This window comes from Phaenicophaeus curvirostris, chromosome 25, assembly GCF_032191515.1.
Source record: "Phaenicophaeus curvirostris isolate KB17595 chromosome 25, BPBGC_Pcur_1.0, whole genome shotgun sequence".
Lineage (NCBI taxonomy): Eukaryota > Metazoa > Chordata > Aves > Cuculiformes > Cuculidae > Phaenicophaeus > Phaenicophaeus curvirostris.
This window is the reverse complement of record NC_091416.1, coordinates 5,491,500-5,511,550: the sequence shown is the minus strand read 5'-3', so window position 1 is coordinate 5,511,550 and position 20,051 is coordinate 5,491,500. Positions and strand designations below refer to the sequence as shown.

The 20,051-nt window shown below is 51.6% G+C and overlaps 1 protein-coding gene across 5 annotated transcripts in view; it reads left to right on the top strand.

Annotated features, from left to right (window-relative positions):
- The first annotated feature begins 1,319 nt into the window (after positions 1–1,319).
- The window catches only part of TECTA (tectorin alpha), a 32,618-nt gene continuing 13,886 nt past the window's right edge, over positions 1,320–20,051 (top strand). For 2 of the 5 annotated variants that reach the window (XR_011339109.1, XR_011339108.1), the window contains exons 1-8: positions 1,320–2,199; positions 3,717–3,781; positions 7,022–7,155; positions 8,781–9,068; positions 14,018–14,155; positions 14,603–14,768; positions 17,471–17,883; positions 19,088–19,658. Coding sequence is in view for 1 of the 5 variants with exons in the window: in XM_069876455.1 (XP_069732556.1) it covers positions 3,718–3,781; positions 7,022–7,155; positions 8,781–9,068; positions 14,018–14,155; positions 14,603–14,768; positions 17,471–17,883; positions 19,088–19,658 (1,774 nt within the window). In the remaining 4 variants the exon portion in view is untranslated. The remainder of the gene's footprint in view (positions 2,200–3,716; positions 3,782–7,021; positions 7,156–8,780; positions 9,069–14,017; positions 14,156–14,602; positions 14,769–17,470; positions 17,884–19,087; positions 19,659–20,051) is intronic. The other 3 variants (XR_011339107.1, XR_011339106.1, XM_069876455.1) reach the window with 3 other exon arrangements.

Here is a 20,051-nt window from a genome sequence, read left to right as displayed (position 1 = left end):
GGGAAAAAGCCAACGTGGTTGTTTGTCCAGCTCCGATGCACTCAGAACTGCATGATGGGAGCATCCCCTGCCAAAAGAAAATAGCCTGAAAGACAAAGTCTTCCCCAAAGAGACAGTGAAACCTAATCAAACTTCATCAGCGTAGACTTGCCCAGGGCAAACAGGACCAGAATATTAAACTGACAAAGGAGCAGAGGAGAAAACCTATCTTCGCTGGTTTTCCCTGCCTTACAAAACAGGATGAGAAGAAGCAATTGATTTTCCCGTGGCTGGTAAGGTTTAAAATCAGTGTAGGAGAGAAAGGAGGAGCCAGGGAGTGTGGAGTGGCAGGCTGGAAGCGATCTGCCCCTGGAATATCGCTTAGTGCTTTATCATTTCCCTGCTCTCCTCAAGAAACTGCTGAGGGTAAGATATGGCACTTCAGGGTGAGTTTATGTACTTCAAGGATTACATGAATCTGGGCTTCCACATGCTTCTTGTTTGGCTGCTGGCATTCCTGTCCCCTCTCTGTTCCTGATGAGAGGAACCATCCCTGGAGGTGTCGCCCCATCCCTGGAGATGTGGAAGGCCAGGTTGGATGGGACCTTGGGCACCCTGATCTAGTGGAATGTCCCTGCCCGTGGCAGGGGATTGGAACTAGATGATCTTTAAGATCCCTTCCAACTCAAACTGTTTTATGATTCTGTGAGGGATGAGGGGCGGGTGTACAAGGAGCGCAGGAGGAACACTTATTCTAGCAGGGAAAATAGGTTGTAAAAGGCCCTCACCCAAAAAGTCAGAAGGGCAATTCCTTCTTCCTCCAAGGCTGGGCTGTGCGGTTACGTTCATGAGAACACGGACGTGCTGGGGTTGGAGCACCGGCTGGAGGAATCAGCTGCTTCTGCCCACTGCATCCTTCACCCTTCAGCCACTGTTTTCCTTCTCTCACTCTTATCTGACACAGATGTGAGTGAAATGAAAGCAGGGAGCTTCTCTGGGGCTACAGATGGGGCTCAGGTGAGGAACCTTGGTCTCTGTAATGCAGTTTAGGTTTACTGCCCTTGGCAAGCTCCTCTCTCTGAGGCTCACAGTGCTCCCGTGCTCCATCAGTGAGGGTGTGCGGCCACTGGCAGGGGTGGATGTGCTCCCCAAACAGCTGCCACAGCCAAACCCTGAAGAAAAAGAAGCATCCTTGGTAGTTGTTCAGCTCAGGTGGCCACCGTTTTGTCCCTCGAGGTAGTATCTAACACAGTCCCCGGGCTCGCAGGTGCGTGGTGGCACTAGAGGTGGAGGGCAGGGGAGATGCAGTTAGAGATGAAGCTGGGCTGTGGGTGAAGGAAAAGGGGGACAGCGTGGGGAGAGAACTTCACAGCCGCCTTCCCCAGCTGCTGCGGGGGTGACATGCAGCCCGGACACCAGAGGTGGGGAAAACCCCTGCGGAAAGTGCAGGTTGTACAAGTAAAAACAGTAATAACTCCCCACTGCTTGAGTAAAAGCATCGGTCAGCCCTTCCAGAGAGGATGGAAACGGGAACAGCAAGGAAACCCTTCCCAGCAGGCTGGGAGAGAGCGTAAGAGGACTTAGACTGGGTCAGCTTTTCCTCTTCCACCTGTAAAAGCAGCAGTTGGCTGCAGAAATTAAAGCAAGACTTGGATGGATAAGTAACTCCATTGAGGCTGCGGGCACTGCCTTTGCGCGGGGCTTTAAGCCTCGCACTGCTTAATGCTAATGCTGTAACATTATATAGATGGGGCTTTTTTTTTCCCTTACACAAAGGAGGAAGGGGCTCAATTCTTCTGAGCTGGGTTGGATTTTTTTTTTCCCTTCACCGAAAAGCAATGCTGAACAGCACAGCCGCGAGCCCAGCTCCGGCTCGCTGATATTTCCATCTGAATCCACCTGAAGGGGGTGAGCTTTTGGGGAAGAAAGAGACTTCTTTCCCTCTCCAGGCCAGAATCTGATCTCCAGATTAGCTTGGTGGTTACCAATAGAAGCAACCGTTGCGATTGCAACTCAACACTCCTCCAGCCCTGAAACAGCATTGACGAAAACGGACTTTTCAAGTGTGAGAGCAAGGGGACTGAGCCATCATTTCAGTCATCAGCAATAATTGGCAAAGGAGGACTGGCATGCATTCTCCATTGACATAGGATTTCGCCCCGGTCCACCAAGATCAGCCTAAAATTTCAGACTTGATTTCTCCTCTCTTCTACAAAACAGGTTGGTAAATTTTTTTCCACACCTAAAAAATTGTATTGTGGATGGGATATGTTAAATAAGATATTCTTTATTGTCTGTTGTGTTTCCCAAACGGTGCCAGTCTCACTCTTGTTCTTGAACCGTCACAGCCTCCAATATTCATTGCCAGCTTGGCCTCTAAGGAATCCACAGCAGCTCAGATTTATGGGCTCTATAAAATCCTATCATCCTCCTTTCATCTTTCCAAGACAGGCAACGTGGTAAAACTTCTCCTTGGTGGAATGAATTGTTCTCGACAGGGAGCAGAGTTGCTGGACGCAGGCTGTGGCCAGCGCTGATGCGAGAAGCGGGGAGGAACTTTCCTTCTACCTTGTTTCGTGCTTTCTGAGCTCCCAGTCATGGGAGCAAAGTGGGAATGGTGTGGGACGGATGATGGCCTTGTACTCCTGCGCTCTCCACTTTCTGTGCAGATGTGGATACGCTTAAGAGTTGGATCTGTTGCTCCCCATGCGTTATAGAGACAGATCCATAGGGAGAGAAGAAAGAGGCGCTGGGTTTTTGCAGCCCGTGTATCTGCACAACTGAAATGCATGGGATATAGAACACTGAGAAGGCAAAGAGGCTGGTTTTGAAGCAAAGGCTGGACTCGATGATCCGGTGGGTCTCTTCCAACCTGGTGATTCTATGATTCTATGATAATGCACAGGTATAGTTTCTATCTGAAGCCAATCACGTCCTTTTCCAACATGTGCGCACATGCTGGGAGCACACGGAGCCTTCCTGGGAGCTCCGTGTCAGCCCTGCCTGTGCGTAATGAATGGAAACGACGGGCGAAGAAATTGAAGCAGGTGTTTTAGCGATATTTTCTATTGGATTAATAATGAGTAACAAATTGCATTAGGCACAGAAGGAATTAAAGCTGGCGCAGGAGCTCGCTTTCGTTTTCCCAGCCCCATATCTACTTCTCTCTCCGTCATCGATTCCTGTGCAGCAAGGAGTTGCCCAGCTGTGTAAATGTTTGTGCTTCTTCCACTCTCCCCAAAAGCAGCGAGTGAACACAGTGTTAGCAGCCAGAACAGCAGATTAATCCAAGTATCTAAAGCCCCTTAACTGTGAGAACACACCGCGGCTCCACTTCGGCTCCGGCGCTTGGAGCAGGGTGAAGCCGTTCTCCTTGAAGTCAGGCAGAAGGGTCCTCGTCCTAAGCGGATCAGGAGGGAATTGCTTTGGAAATATTGAGAGACTGGGTATCCCATGGAGAGCTGAGGCTAATTATAACTCGCAAACCTTGTGTACAATTAGCAGGAGCTCTTCTGTGTGGTTATGGGCTGACTTTGACAAAACCTGCGGGGCGATTTGCCGTTATCACCAGGGAAGTCTCATTACATCACTTGAGTAAGCAGGTGAGGGACCTCCACCTCGGAAACATCCCTGTGTCTGCAGCAGTTGGACAACTTTGGGAAGCAACCGTGAGTTTTGCTCGAGGATGCGTTTTCCTACCGATGTGATGTGTATCCAAGGTTTTTTCCTTCCTGCAGGATGAACAAGCGATCGTTTCTCGGAACCTGGGTGACCCTTTTGGTGCTAACTGCGCAGCAGCAAGGTGAGTGTCTCCCTCTTGGGTGCCGGGAGGGCAATGCTCATCGGTTGTGCTGGGAAAGCGGATGCTTTGGACTTTCTGGAGAACCCAAAAGCTTGGAGGGCTTGGAAAATCCACCCAGCCCTTGGCTGGAGCAGGGACATGCACCAGGATGAACTCGATGTTCCCCATGGAGAGGGAGGGACTGAAGATTTTAAGGGTGGGTGCTAAGCAGGAGGTTTGTGTGCCTCCATGGATGGGTACAGGGGCTGGTGACATGAGTGAGAGCTCATGTCACCAGAGATGGATCAGCAGCCTCCACAAATGGCCCTCGCTTCATTGAGGGCAACGAAGCAGTGATGGTTTACATTGAACGAGGAGCTGGATGAATAGGGAGCTGACAAAGCCAGCAGGAGATCGAGGCCACAGAAGTTGTTGAGCTCGGTGAGCATTTAACGTATGTGTGTGTATTTATCATCTATACTGCCCTGTGTGTGCACACGGGGCATTCCAGAGGTTGCGTGGGTCTGGCTGGTCGCTAGGAAATAGGAGTTTGAAGTATTGCTGGTGCTGGGGCTGCTGAGCAGAGCGAATAACCTGCGTCCAGGAAAGGGCAAAGTGGCTGAGCAGTAGCAAAATGTCACAGTTTGTGGGCAGTGAGGTTTCCCTGGGTGCTCGCGGAGCTCATCTGACAGCAGAGACGCCTCTGGTGGGGTCAGAGGGCTGCAGCCCATGGTAGAGGTGACATGGGCATCCTTAAAGGTGTCCTGGGAGATCCTAGAGGGGTCCTGGGTGTCCCTAGAGGTGTCCTGAGAGATCCTAGAGGCATCCTGGTGGGCTCCAGAGGGGTCTGGGGGGTCCCTAGAGGTGTCCTAGGGGTCCCTAGAGGTGTCCTGGGGGTCCTAGAGGGGTACTGGATGTCCCTGTAGGGGTCCTGAGGTTTCTAGACGGGTCCTGAGTGGCTCTAGAGGGATTTTGGTGTTCCCTAAAGGGGTTCTGAGGGTCCAAGAGCAGTCTTGGTGGTCCCTAGAGGGATCCTGGGGTCTGAGAGGGATCTTGGGGTTTCTAGAGTGCTCCCACCTGGGCTGGATGAGGCCCTGAGCAACCTGCTCTAACCGTAGGGTCAGCCCTGCTTTGGGCAGGAGGTGAGACCAACCAGCAGCCGACAATCTCTTCCACGCTGTGGTTTTCTATAATGTTGAAAACACAGGAGCGGCTCACTGGTCTTCTGGAGTAATTAATCTTTGTCAAGTTTCAACTTGTAGAAGGGCAAGCAGAGCTGGTACGGGCAGGAAAAACCTCTGTCGTTCGGCAGTGATGTGGCTGATGTGCGCTGCATGGCTGGTACTGGGATGTGGGACCAACTTGAGGACCTCTAGCAAGGGAACCCAGAGCTGGGGAGGCAGGAAATCTGGAAATGAAGGATGTTGAGGCACTGGAGCGAGTCCAGAGAAGAGCAACGAAGCTGGTGAGGGGGCTGGAGAACAGGCCTTATGAGGAACGGCTGAGAGAGCTGGGGGTGTTTAGCCTGGAGAAGAGGAGGCTGAGGGGAGACCTCATTGCTCTCTCCAACTCCCTGAAAGGAGGTTGTGGAGAGGAGGGAGCTGGGCTCTTCTCCCAAGTGACAGAGGACAGGACGAGAGGGAATGGCCTCAAGCTCCACCAGGGGAGGTTTAGGCTGAACATTAGGAAAAAAATTTCACCTAAAGGGTCATTGGGCACTGGAACAGGGAGGGGGTTGAGTCACCTTCCCTGGAGGTGCTTAAGGGACGGGTGGACGAGGTGCTGAGGGCCATGGTTTAGTGATTGGTGGGAATGGTTGGACTCGATGATCTGGTGGGTCTTTTCCAACCTGGTGATTCTATGATTCTATGTAGGCACACTGGTGTTCACCTGATGGTTGGACTGGATGATCTTAGAGGTCTTTTCCAACCTTAATGATTCTATGATAAACGCGGCTGCCAGTTCACTCACAGGAAATGCCACTGGGGCAAAACTGGTGATGAGTGGGGCTGCTGGGCTGGATGTGGTGATGCACACAATGGTTTCCTGTTTAAAGCAGAAGTAAAATCCGTGTCTTGTAGCTGTGCCACAGCTGAAATAACTTGTCAGGTGCGTAACAGCTGTGAAACGACTTCTTTAACTGCCTGGCAGCCACGAGTTTTACTGCAGCCTGTTGGATGTATGTGTGAAACCAGCCTTGCAGCTCGGACTGCGTCACACGCCACCTCATTTTATGTCTGGTGAGCCTTAGAGAATCAGGATCCTGGGTTAAACAGGTTAAGCCAGGCTCCCTTTTGTCTCCTTTTCCCCAAACTAAACCAGTTAAGCCTGTGAAGAAGGGTCGGAATGCAACTATTCCTTGCTCCCAGGCAGTTTTGAGCAAGGATCATCCTCAGGATGCTAGGAGAGAGCATCCCCCAGGTCAGGCAACACCAAGAACCCCTCCTGCACCTGTACTGGTGGGATGCAGAGCACGCTGTCCTTGCCTGGAAGAACCTGAAGAGCACAGGGTAAGGCTTATAGGAAATAAAAGCGTGTCCTGAATCCAAGCGAACAGAGCCAGGATTGTTCAGAGCCCATGTCAGCCAAGATTTAATGTCGTGGGGACGGGGCACTGCTTTTCTACATCAAAAAGGGAAGAGGGGGAGGAAAATGCAGCAGAATTGCCGTGAGGAACCACAGACGTAGCTGAGTGCAAGGCACAGGGGGGGATTTGACAGCCGAGATCTGGCAGGGGCTGGAAAGGGAAAGGACGTGCACCCTAGGGCCAGAAGTACCCGCTTGCGACCCACGCTGATGGATTTTAGTCTGGTAGAAAGCACTGGGCTTGTACTGAAACACGCCAAAACCATCTTCTGAAGTAATTTTAGGAGACAATTACGGACAATAAAGAACAAACCTGATTTTGCCAGCAAGGGTCGAAGCAGTTGTGACGCCTTGGGCTGTGACCCCGTGCCAGGAGCACTCAGGGGTCTGGCAGGGAGGGCTCTGCCATGCAGGCATCGTAGCCAAGTCCTGGTTTGGGTAGTTGTCACCTCACATGCACAGTTTCACCTCTATCCCAAAGTCTCGTGTGGCTTAGGTCAGGCTGGTGGCCAGCAGGCTTTCAGCACCCCCATTGCATCCACGTCGAGGAAGGAGGTGAGGGCAAGGAGGTCAACTTTTGGGGACAGGCAACCCTGGAGACCCTGACGTGGCCTCTCTGAAGTCAGACCCAGCCCTGACATTGCTTTAGGGACTCTCTTCTCCTTCTTCTTCCAGCTCACGCCATGGCAAGTCTGTATCCGTTCTGGCAGAACGACACGAAGACGCCCAAAGTCGATGATGGAAGCTCTCCTGAGATCAAGATCTCTGTCCCATTCATCTTTTTTGGAGCCCCGTACAGAAGCATTTACGTAAGTGGAGAAGCAGACCTTGCCTTTACTCTTTTCCTTGCCATTAGCGGCTGCATTTTAAACGCACTCTCTCTATTGTCAGGAATTGGAAGATTTATTAGCGCCTACCTGACAAGTTCTTAGATTTCATGAACTGATAGGTTTTATGATTAAGAAAGTCAAAGGTATATTTAATGGGCTAATGTTCATGGGGGAAGGAATATAAAAGGCAATAAATTTTCTTCGTAGGTGATTAAATGGTACAGTAAAGCGAAGGCCTTGACACAGGGAACATTATTCCTGTTACATGACAAGAAACAAGAACATGCAGAGACCCACGGAGACAAAAAAATATAGGTAGTGATGTGGACCCGTATGTAGGTGCCCGAGACAAGGACAGGCTGTGGCTGTTCTCAGGTGGTGGCACCGCGAGATCCTGTTGAAGGGGACAGTGGCTCCTCCAGGTGGGGCTGAGACAGGGCTCACCAGAGAGCACCAAACCAGAGCTTTAGGCAGGCTAATTAGTGTGACCGTATGCCAGATCCCAGGCGCATCCAGGCTCGAAGTGGGATATAAACATGCCAGACCAGCAGGTTCAGAAGATGAGGGAAGACTCCCTCGTTCTCCTGCCTGCCTGGCTCCTATTTGTACATGGCAATACTGGGAAACCAGGAGTCATAGAATGGTAGGAAGGGACCTCAAAGCCCATTCAGTCCCACCCCCTGCCAAGGGCAGGGACACCTCCCACTGGATCAGGGGCTCCAAGCCCCATCCAACCTGGCCTTGAACCCCTCCAGGGATGGGGCAGCCACCCCTGCTCTGGGCAACCTGGGCCACCTGGGCCAGGGCCTCCCCACCCTCATAGCAAAACATTTCTTCCTAAGATCTCATCCAAATCTCCCCTCTTTCAGCTTAAAATTGTTTTCCCTCATCCTAACACTGCCCTCCCTGATACAGAGCCCCTCCCCAGCTTTCCTGGAGCCCCTCTCAGTACTTTTATCCTGCCTCGGACATCCTACACTCAGCCTTTTGGCCACCACCAGGGGGATCACAGAATCACTAGGTTGGAAAAGACCCACTGGATCAACGAGTCCAACCATTCCTATCAATCATTAAACCATGATGAAGTTGAATCTCTGTCTAAATGGTGAGGCTGTCTCACCAGGTGTCATTACTTGCCTGGAGAAGAGGAGGCTGAGGGGAGACCTCATTGCTTTCTACAACTCCCTGAAAGGAGGTTGTGGAAAGGAGGGAGCTGGGCTCTTCTCCCAAGTGACAGGGGAAAGGATGAGAGGGAATGGCCTCAAGCTCCACCAGGGGAGGTTCAGGCTGAACATTAGGAAAAAATTTTTCACGGAAAGGGTCATTGGGCACTGGAACAGACTTCCCAGGGAGGGGGTTGAGTCACCTTCCCTGGAGGGGTTTAAGGAATGGGTGGACGAGGTGCTGAGGGACATGGTTTAGTGTTTGATAGGAATGGCTGGACTTGATGATGGGTCTCTTCCAACCTGGTGATTCTATGATTCAATGATTCTATAAGCCACCTTATGACAAAAATCACACACACACCCCCCATTTCCGACAAACCAGCAGCTTTCCGCTCCCTGCAAAGCCTTGTTCAAACGCAAGCATGTTCCTTTGTGTAGGTCAACAACAACGGTGTGATTTCCTTCAACGCACTTGTCAGCCAGTTCACGCCAGAAGCCTTCCCCTTGACAGACGGACGGGCCTTCGTCGCACCCTTCTGGGCAGACGTGCACAACGGCATCCGGGGAGAAGTCTACTACAGGGAGAGCACGGACCCCGAGCTGCTGAGGAGAGCCTCCAAAGATATCCGCAAGCACTTCAAAGACATGTCCGCTTTCTCTGCCACCTGGATCTTCATTGTCACCTGGGAAGAAGTCACTTTCTATGGAGGAAGCAGCACAACTCCAGTAAGAGCGATCAACTGTAGTTCTTGATGGGTGGTGTTTGATGGTTGAGTATTGTCAGTGTGTATAGATATATCTGGCCTCTTCTCCCAAGTGACAGGGGACAGGATGAGAGGGAATGGCCTCAAGCTCTGCCAGAGGAAGTTCAGGCTGAACATTAGGAAAAAATTTTTCACGGAAAGGGTCATTGGGCACTGGCAGAGGCTGCCCAGGGAGGGGGTTGAGTCACCTTCCCTGGAGGGGTTTAAGGGACGGGTGGATGAGGTGCTGAGGGACATGGTTTAGTGTTGGATGGGAATGGTTGGACTCGATGATCTGATGGGTCTCTTCCAACCTGGTGATTCTATGATCTCTACGTGGTCTTTGTGTGTAAACGTGAGTAACCCACTTTGTATTCCTCAATTCCATTTTGGGCATCACAGTCCTTTTTCTCTCTCTCATGACAGCCCATATGAGCCTCTCGCTCCCTGCCCTTGGATCTCTAGAGAAAGCATCACCAACTTCAGTGTTTGTAGGCAGCGCACCTGAACAAGGCTCTGACACCAGTTAGGAGTCTCTAACGATCGCGGTGTGGTTGTTTTTCGTTAGATACAAATATAGGTTTCATTTTTCCTTCATACTGGGATATGTGACCTCCACCTTACCCGTGCTTCCACAGCGATAAAACAGAGCTCCTTGTGCCTTCCAAGCACTGCGGAAAAAAGGCCTTTACAAAGGGGCTGACGTTTTAGCATTGAACTGTAGTTCTACTGTGATATTGAATCATAGAATAGTTTTAATTGGAAGAGACCTTAAAGATCATCTAGTTCCAACCCTGCTGCAATGGGCAGGGACACCTCCCACTAGATCAGGCTGCTCAACGCCCCATCCAACCTGGCCTTGGGATATAAACCTCTTGAGGCTCCCACCAACTCCTGTGTTGTGAATTTAAGGAGTTTGAATTCATGCTATCATGGCAGTAATGTTGGGTGTGATCCAGAAGCACCCAGTAGCAGCCGGCTTGGTGTGGAAAGCAGCCTCGCTGTGCACACGGCATCTATGTGTGTGGGCAGAGAGCAGGCTCCTCCCAAGGCTGCGACGTGGTGAGCGGTGCCCAGGGATGGAGCAGAGAGGAAGACTAAAACATTCATGCATTCACACCCTGTCCTGAAGTGGGACAGGAGGGCAGCCGAGCACCCTGATCCAGCAGGAGGTGTCCCTGCCCATGATGGGCTTTAAGGTTCCTTCATACCCCAAACCATTCCATGATAAACTGGTCCCACATCCAACTCTGAAGAGAGAATCATAGAATCACCAGGTTGGAAAAGACCCATTGGATCATCGAGTCCAACCATTCCCATCAATCACTAAACCATGTCCCTCAGCACCTCATCCACCCGTCCCTTAAACCCCTCCAGGGAAGGCGACTCAACCCCCTCCCTGGGCAGCCTGTTCCAGTGCCCTATGACCCTTTCCGTGAAAAATTTTGTTCTGATGTCCAGCCTAAACCACCCTCTGAGGAGCTGGAGAGAGGAAAGAGAAAACGGGAGCTTTAATTTGAATTTATTTGGCAAAAAAAAAGGACCTTTTCCTTTCAAATTGTGATGGCTTTTTCTGCAGCAGAGGCTGAAACACTCTCTTCCCATCACTAATCAAAGACAGCAGTGAGGGCATCTTGGAGGAAAGGATTGAATGGCTGCTCTGAGATAGGAAGGGGAAAACCAAAGGGGATTCTGACAGCATTTTTGTGATGACAACTGCCCTGTCTGCATGGGGAAACTGATCCAGATGGACCAGAATCATCCAGCAACTCAGCCTTGGTAGCTCTGTTCTATTCCCAGAATGTGTGAGGTGTATCTCAGAGGATGGGGATGCAATGGTTTTCAGGGCATGTTGCAGAAGCTTGGGGTGCAGACAGCAAGTGATATCCCTACTGTTGTGTGGGGAAAGGGTTCTTCAGGCTTAGCCTGTCTGCTGTGAGTGCCAAAAGCCAGCTTCTTCTGTCTCAAGGAGCTGGCTCTGATAAACAGTTCAGCTCTTTTCCATTTGTTAGAAAGGCTCGGGATTTAACGCATATTTTTTTTGCCAGTCCTGGCAGTGCTTGCAGAAAAAAAACCAACCAACATATATATATATTTGCAGACAGCAAGCAATACAGAGATTCGTGTATTGCCTGAAGAATTACATTTGCAACACAATGCAATTTATTTTGTTATAGAGCAGCCTTCCCGTTCAATAGCGGCCAGGGCGTCGGGTTGGCATGCGGAATAGCATGATGCAACTTAAGCAGGGAATTCATCGCAATGCAGAAAAGCTGCAGGAAACAATTTTGTGAATGTGGCCTTGGGGACGCTGCGGTTACAGTCTCTTAATGATGGCCGAGCAGATGGGTTTGATTTCCAAGAGCCTCGTTACATGGCCAGAGCGCTCGATGCGGCTTTGGCCCTGACCACAAACAGGGATGTGTTTGCTGTTCCACAAGGGCTCCTAATGAGGAGACCTGAAATCTTCTGGTACCAGGTCAGCTCTTGTCAACTCCAGATGGGCTCCTGACCAGAGCAGGGTTTGTTGCTCCATCGGAGAACCCTTGTTTACACCATCACAACAATTGTACTTCTGTGTGTTAGTGGCTTCTGAGCTGTGGCTTTCGGTTCTGGAGTCCTCAGCTAAGGATGGACATGGATTTATTAGACTGAGTCCAGAGATTATCTGAGGGCTGGAGAACCTCCCATATGAGGACAGGTTGAGAGAGCTGTCTCTTCTCCAGTTGTTCAGCCTGGAGAAGAGAAGACTACAGGGAGACATTAGAGCAGCTTCCAGTACTGAAAGGGGCTCCAGGAAAGCTGGGGAGGGGCTCTTGATCAGGGAGGGCAGGGAAGAGGGTGAGGGAAAACAATTTTAAGCTGCAAGAGGGGAGATTGAGATGAGATCTTAGGGAGAAATGTTTTCCTGTGAGGGTGGGGAGGCCCTGGCCCAGGTTGCCCAGAGCAGTGGTGGCTGCCCCATCCCTGGAGGTGTTCAAGGCCAGGTTGGATGGGGCTTGGAGCCCCTGATCCAGTGGGACGTGTCCCTGCCCATGGCAGGGGTGGGACTGGATGGGCTTTAAGGTCCCTTTCAACACAAACCATTTCATGATTCTATGACCTTACTGTGGTGGAGAAAAGACTTGACAAAGGCAGGCAAAGGTGCTGAGGAGGTGAGGGGAAAACTGGTCACAGGAGGCAGAATCCCAAGGAAAGGAGGCAGGAATAGAAATGATGGCTTCTGTTCACCTGCTCTCCCACTTGCCCTGGTTTGAACTGTGCCATTTGCAGCTGCTGTGAGGCAGCTCTGCCCACGTTTCACATCTCCCTGACAGCTCGTACAGGCTGCTTTGCCTCTGTTTCCAAGATTTCTCATGGCAGGAGCCTAACATGCCTTGGAAATGACGTCCCTTGTGGCATGAAAGTAGTGACTGCAACTGTGGGGTCCCCTCCTCAGTCTTCAGGAGTTTCTGCTTACCAATATTCAAACTGGAGGGTTCGATGTAAGGGAGTGTGGAGTGATGCAAAGTGATCCCCAGCCCTTCAGTGCTCTGATAGAATCATAGAATCACCAGGTTGGAAGAGACCCACCAGATCATCGAGTCCAACCATTCCTATCAATCACTAAACCATGTCCCTCAGCACCTTGTCCACCCATCCCTTAAACCCCTCCAGGGAAGGTGACTCCTTGGGCAGCCCATTCCAGTGCCCGATGACCCTTTCAGCACGTGGGACCTTTGTTAACATGGAGCAGTTCAGCTTTGGCTGGCAGGATACGACCTAGTGCTTCCCTAGCATGAGATGATTTGATAATGTGGTTTCGTTTCCTTTTTCACCTGATAATTGTTTCTCTGGCTGTCGTTGCTTTCACAGTTCACATAGCCAAGGTAGCTGGGATCCTCGGATTGATCTTGAATGATTAAAAGAGGGGCAGCCTACACTTTCCTCTGTGAAATCCTGCTCTCTCCAGGGCAGGAGGAGCAGTCATTTACCGCGGCACGGTCCCAGCACAGTGTTGTTTAGGACGGGCAGGGATGGGAAGGACAGGAAAACGCATAATGCTGAGAGAAGTTATTTTTATCATAGAATCATAGAATGGTCTGAGGTGGAAGAGACCTTAAATCTCATCCAATTCAAACCCTCCTGCCATGGGCAGGGACACCTCCCACTGGATCAGGGGCTCCAAGCCCCATCCAGCCCAGTCTTGAACACCTCCAGGGATGGGGCAACCACGACTTTTCTGGGAAACCTGCTCCAGTGTCTCACCAGTGATGACTTCCACCACTGGATCTGCATGGATGGAGGGGTATTTCAAGGAGGGAGGCCTTTTCTTTCCTTCTATGCAACCAGAAGAGGGAAGAGCTCAGGCTATGCCACTCTCTCCGGCTGGCAGTGTGCCCTCCTCGTGTGGGACTCAGCATGGCAGTCGTATGGACACATCTGGAGTCTGGGGAGGCTGGAAATGCAGAGTCATTTCAAGGGAAAGGAAGAAATGTGAGCAGTGGATTGAGCAGGTAGCGAGGTGATTTGGCAGCCAAGCAAAGCGCATCGTATACATGGTTGTTTTGGATGTAATCCTCTGTTAATGGTATTGTAGGATATGAATGCAGAAGGTAAGATAATGCGGTGAGGAAATAAAGCTAAGATAGGCTAATGGAAGATAACAAGTCATAACAATCCAAATCCTGCTGACTGCTTTTTCCTCCTGGGCTTATTCTCGTGCTGCCATCTATTGGCCTTAAATTGGATTGGAGAAGGTCCTGCTGTCCTCCCAGGTGTGGGTCAGTGGTGGGATGGGAGCTGATGGAGGGTGAGAGTATTTCAGATCTCATTTGACTTCAACGAGGCTCTTCTGTCTTGTCCGAGCCAGAGATGAAGGTGGCAGAAGGGCAGGTAAGCAGTGTGAGAAAAGAGGTCTCATTGCATGAATGTGCTCATGGTTTTCAACAGGTAAACACTTTCCAAGCTGTCCTGATCACAGATGGAGTGTCATCTTTTGCCCTATTTAACTACCGTGAAATCAGCTGGACCACGGGCACAGCCAGCGGAGGGGACCCCCTGACTGGTCTCGGCGGGGTGATGGCCCAGGTGAGGCTCCTGCTCCCATATCTCCATCTCCGTCGAGGTCTTGGATGGCTGCATGAAGCTTTCCCAACTCACCCGTGCTTGCATATGCCACTGGGTCCATCAGCCTCCCCGGCACTGCCCTTGCAAGCCCACTGCTGGGCACAGTGGGACACCTGCTTCAAAATTTGGTGTCAATCCATCTCTTGGAGGGAGGTGGGGTTCCCTGCCTAAGAGGAGCCTCCATCTGCTGCTTCCTCACTTTATCTCAGCCTCTCAATACACACCTAGAGTAAATATACTGCTTGTAGTACCTGTTGAGCTCTGCACTCACATCCAAACTATCTGAAAAGGCACTTTAAAGTAAAGAAGATAGGCTCAGGAGTTCTTGTGGGAGGCAAAGAAGTGCAGACAGGCAGCACCGCTTTCCCTAACAAAGGTGTGTGATGAATTTTGCATGGTCTGTTTCAGGCTGGCTTCAACGGTGGAAACTTCACCAACTTCTTTAGCATCCCAGGCTCTAGAACCCCAGACATAGTCAATATTGAAGAAACGACCAACGTTAACATCCCTGGGCGCTGGGCTTTCAAAATAGATGGCAGAGAAATAGATCCAGCCAACGGCTGCAGCCTGAGAGGTAAGGGGGAAGCTGCAGTGCTGGGTTTCACTGGTCAGGGTGCAGCGTAGCAAAAGGTAACACCAACGGATGCTGGTGGAGAGGTGCCTGACTGCTGGGCTGCTGTGTGACTGGTGTTTTTCCCAAAGCACCAACTGCAGCTGCTGGAACAGAAACATGCGAGCAGGGTTGGGGTCCATGCACATCTTCGAGTTGCTGCATGCAGAGCAAAGTCATCACTCACCCTCTAGGGATAATTGTCAGTCTGCCCATAGCAAGGAGCTTGGTCCTTGCTGTCAGCATGGGCATGTCTTGTTCAGCAGGAGAGCAACCTCATTGTTTTATGGGAAGGAACCATCATCAGCCCTTTGTTTGGCCTTTGTCTTGGCCGATGTGGCCTCTCCAGAGGGATGTTGGCACGCTCACGGCTGGCCAGATGCAGCTTTTTTTCTTCCCAGAAGCAGAACCCCAACCCAAAATCATGGGCTGATGGATCTCAAGTGTGTTGCAGGATCAGAATCCAACGAGCCGTTCTTTTCTGTGGCAATGATGGTATCAATGAGAAAGACCAGGGACAGCAGTTTTCCTTTGCGCCCAGAATAGGAAAAATGATGCTGTGGTTCCATTTCACTTGTTTCTGCAGGAGGAATAGCAGGTTTTCCAGGCAGGGCAAACGCCCTGTCCCTGCACCAGTTACATTGTCTGTGTGCGTATCACTGACAGCATCGGGATATAAAGGGGATATATATGCACACAGCAAGTGCACAGATTCTCTGCTGTAGAGAAATTATTGCATTGCCATTTGACAAATAAAACTGTCAGGAGGGTCCACTGTGCTCCAAGAGTCTTTCCAGCAAGAAAGAATTGTAATTTCCTAGAATCATAGAATGGTTTGGGTTGGAAGGGACCTTAAACCCCATCCAGTTCCACCCCTGCCATGGGCAGGGACACCTCCCACTGGATCAGGGGCTCCAAGCCCCATCCAGCCTGGCCTTGAACCCCTCCAGGGATGGGGCAGCCACCACTGCTCTGGGCAACCTGGGCCAGGGCCTCCCCACCCCCACAGGAAAACATTTTTTCCTAAGACCTCATCTAAATCTCCCCTCTTGCAGCTTAAAACAGTTTCGCCTCATCCTATGCCTGCCCTCCCTGATCCAGAGCCCCTCCCCAGCTTTCCTGGAGCCCCTTTCAGTCCTGGAAACTGCTCTAAGGTCTCCTTGGAGCCTTCTCTTCTCCAGGCTGAACAACCCCACTCTCTCAGCCTGTCCTCAGACATGTGGTGTTCCAGCCGATGAACACTTGGGATGTCACCACTCTGACACATGCAGCTTCTTTATGTCTTAATTTAGGACCATAGGAAAGAAAGCCTGTGAGACCTTGAGGCTCTTGCTCCAGCAGAGGTTTCAGGTCCAACATTCCAGCCCCTTCCAGCCGCTGAGCCCAGGAAGAAAGGCAGCTGAAAGCCAGTCTTGGCTTTGCAGGTGACAGGGAGGTGGTTGAGTCACCTTCCCTGGAGGGGTTTAAGGGACGGGTGGACGAGGTGCTGAGGGACGTGGTTTAGTGTCTGATAGGAATGGTTGGACTCGATGATCCGGTTGGTCTCTTCCAACCTGCTTATTCTATGATTCTATGATTCTAAGAGCAGCGTGGGTAGATCCCACCTCGGGACTTGCATCTCACAGTGGACAACCAGTTGCCAACCACATAAGGAGATGCAGCACAAGGCAAGGGAGGTGAGGGGGCTGCCGTGCCTAGCGACACTCTAGCCAAATGCCCTGCACCAAGCCATTTGGTGTGGATCTTGCTAAGAGGAGGTGCTGGGTGCCACAGGGAGGCAAAAAATAGCTTTTTTTGTAGGAGGTGGGGAAGAGAACAAAAAGTTTAGGAGAGGTAAATCCAGGCAGCGCGCACGGCAGAAGCCACGAGTGTGAGAAGTGTGAAAGACGGCCATATGGAGGAGAGGGAAACTCTCAGGGGTAGTTGCCACCCTTGTTCTCTCGTCTTTCTCTCTGCCTCTCACGTCTCTCACCAGACAAACCTGCCTCCCTTTATAGTACCGCCGTTTAACAAGTCTGCTCAGTCTACTGCTGTGTAATCACTCATGGTTTCCCGTCACCGCTGATGTATGGTGTGGAAGTTACTTCTCAACAGCTCTTTGGTTTCATAACTACTACGAGTGCTTTTTAAATGGGAATGAATTGCCTCTGGGTCGCTCTTTGACTGACAAAATCATGACAATGGAGGAATTATGGAGATGGTGACAAAGCTGAAGGACAGTGCAAGTAGAGCGACAACGCTAGAAATGGCCTCCTGAAGCTTTACCAGTGGAATTTGCCTTTGAGAAAATCACATGAACAGTCCTATGACACTGAAGCAGAATGAGGGTGGTGGGTGGCCAAAACGGAAGGAATAGCCTTCCAGTTAGCCAGTCTGTGTGGTGTGGCACCAACCGTGGATTCATGACAGTGTTGACATGAGCTCATGGACATGCAGCACAAGTAGGACTTGAAGGGGAGGCACCATACATTGAAAATGAAGCCTGCAATTGCAGCTCTTGCTGGGAGTCTGAACAAGGAAAGCAGCTGAGAAGCCCAGTAGCAGGACACTTTAGTGGCAGTCTTGATGACAAGTCCCCTCCAAGGACCATTGTGGTGCAGTTAGATCATGCTTCTCTTTTTAGAGAAGTGATGTAGCGTGGGTTTCCCCCCTTTCTCTCTTTCTAGGACAGTTTCTTCGTCAAGGGGAGATCTTCTGGGACAATGCCAACTGCACCACCAAGTGCCGCTGCCTGGACTTCAACAACGAGATCTTCTGCCAAGAGATGGCTTGTGGCCCCTTTGAAGCGTGCGAGCAGAAGACCAAGTTCTTCCAGTGCGTGCCGGTGGAGAGCAGCACCTGCGTGGTGTTCGGAGATCCACATTACCACACCTTCGACGGCTTCCTCTTTCACTTCCAGGGTTCCTGCTCCTACCTCCTCACCAGGCAGTGCTGGCCAGACACCCAGCTGCCCTACTTCAACGTGGAGGCCAAGAATGAGAACCGAGGCGGCTCTTCCGTCTCCTGGCTGAGGGATATTTTTGTGGAGGTCTACTCGCACAAGATTGTCCTCCCCAAAGGCAGCTTTGGGAAAGCAAAGGTAAGAGCCCCACTGAAAGGGGAGAACTTGTCAGGTTGCCTCCTCTGAGGCATCAACAAGTTGGTGATGCCAGCCTGGGGAGTGTGGGACGGCACTTCTGGGACCCACACACCCCTTGGGGAATGGGCACGGGGTCACAGGCATAGTGGCAAATGCTGGTGGCATACTGATGGCTTTCCTGTGCACGTTCCTAACCTGAAGACCTGGTAACGGGGCCATACAGCTCCTGTGCTCCAGCATGAGGGCTCTGCTGTGTCAATGTCTTTATCAATGACCTGGATGAAGGCATCGAGTGCACCCTTAGCAAGTTTGTGGATGACACTAAGCTGGGTGGAAATGTGGATCTGCGGGAGGGTCAGGAGGCTCCAAAGGGATCTGAACAGGCTGGACCGCTGGGCTGAGACCAACGGCATGATGTTTAACAAGGCCAAATGCTGGGTCCTGCACTTTGGACTCAACAACCCTGAGCAGCTACAGACTAGGAGAAGTCTGGCTGGAAAACTGCCTGGAGGAGAAGGACCTGGGGGTGTTGGTTGACAGTGACTGAACATGAGCCAGCAGTGTGCCCAGGGGGCCAAGAAGGCCAATGGCATCTTGGCTTGGATCAGAAACAGCGTGGCCAGCAGGTCCAGGGAGGTTCTTCTCCCTCTGGACTCGGCACTGGTGAGACCGCTCCTCGAATCCGTTGTTCAGTTCTGGGCCCCTCACCACAAGAAGGATGTTGAGGCTCTGGAGCGAGTCCAGAGAAGAGCAGTGAAGCTGGTGAAGGGGCTGGAAAACAAGAGGAGCAGCTGAGAGAGCTGGGGGTGTTTAGCCTGGAGAAGAGGAGGCTGAGGGGAGACCTCATTGCTCTCTCCAACTACCTGAAAGGAGGTTGAGGAGAGGAGGGAGCTGGGCTCTTCTCCCAAGTGACAGGGGACAGGACGAGAGGGAATGGCCTCAAGCTCCACCAGGGGTGGTTTAGGCTGGACATTAGGAAAAAAATTTTCACAGAAAGGGTTGTAGGGCACTGGCAGAGGCTGCCCAGGGATGGGGTTGAGTCACCTTCCCTGGAGGGGTTTAGGGGACGGGTGGATGAGGTGCTGAGGGACATGGTTTAGTGATTGATGGGAATGGTTGGACTTGATGATCTGGTGGGTCTTTTCCAACCTGGTGATTCTATGATTCTATGTGTTGGCTTAGCTGTCTGGTGTTGTTCCCACAGGTGGATGACTTGGTGGTGTCCCTACCTATCTCTCTGGACCTGGGTGCAATAAAAGTCTACCAAAGTGGCTTGTCCACAGCCCTGGAGACTGACTTTGGGCTGCTGGTGACCTATGATGGACAACATTACGCCTCTGTCTCCGTTCCGGGCTCGTATATCAACACCACGTGTGGGTTGTGTGGGAATTACAATAAAGACCCCGAGGACGACACTCTCCGCTCGGACGGGAGGTTGGCTGTGTCTGTGCCCGACCTGGGTGAGAGCTGGCGGGTTCCACATCCCGAGCGGCAATGCTCACCCGGCTGCTTGGAAAACTGCACCTTCTGCGATGCCACCACCGAGTCCCTCTACTTCACCTCCGAATACTGTGGTTTCATCAACAAGAGCAGCGGGCCGCTGTGGGAGTGCAGCGCCATCGTGGACCCCACCGCCTTCGTCCACAGCTGTGTCTACGACCTCTGCAGCGCACGGGATAACGGCACTGGCCTCTGCCAAGCCATCCAGGCGTACGCCGCGGTGTGCCAGTCCCTGGGCATCTCGGTGGGAGACTGGAGGACCCAGACGGGATGCGGTAAGTGTGTTTCCAGTCTTGAGGAGGACAACAATTTCTGGGGTCTGCCCGTGTGTCCAGCAGTGCGGGAGATGGTGGGGAGAAAGCCAAGGGAGGGAGTTGGGCAAGAGCTGCTTGGTTCCTCCCCTCAGTGGCATCAAACTGGCTCCACCAGGGGAGGTTCAGCCTGGACATTAGGAAAAAAATTTTCACAGAAAGGGTCATTAGGCACTGGCAGAGGCTGCCCAGGGATGGGGGTTGAGTCACCTTCCCTGGAGGGGTTCAAGGGATGGGTGGATGAGGCATGGAGGGGCATGGTTTAGTGATTGATAGGAATGGTTGGACCTGATGATCCGGTGGGTCTTTTCCAACCTGGTGATTCTATGATTCTATGAAACCCTTGCACCAGCTTAA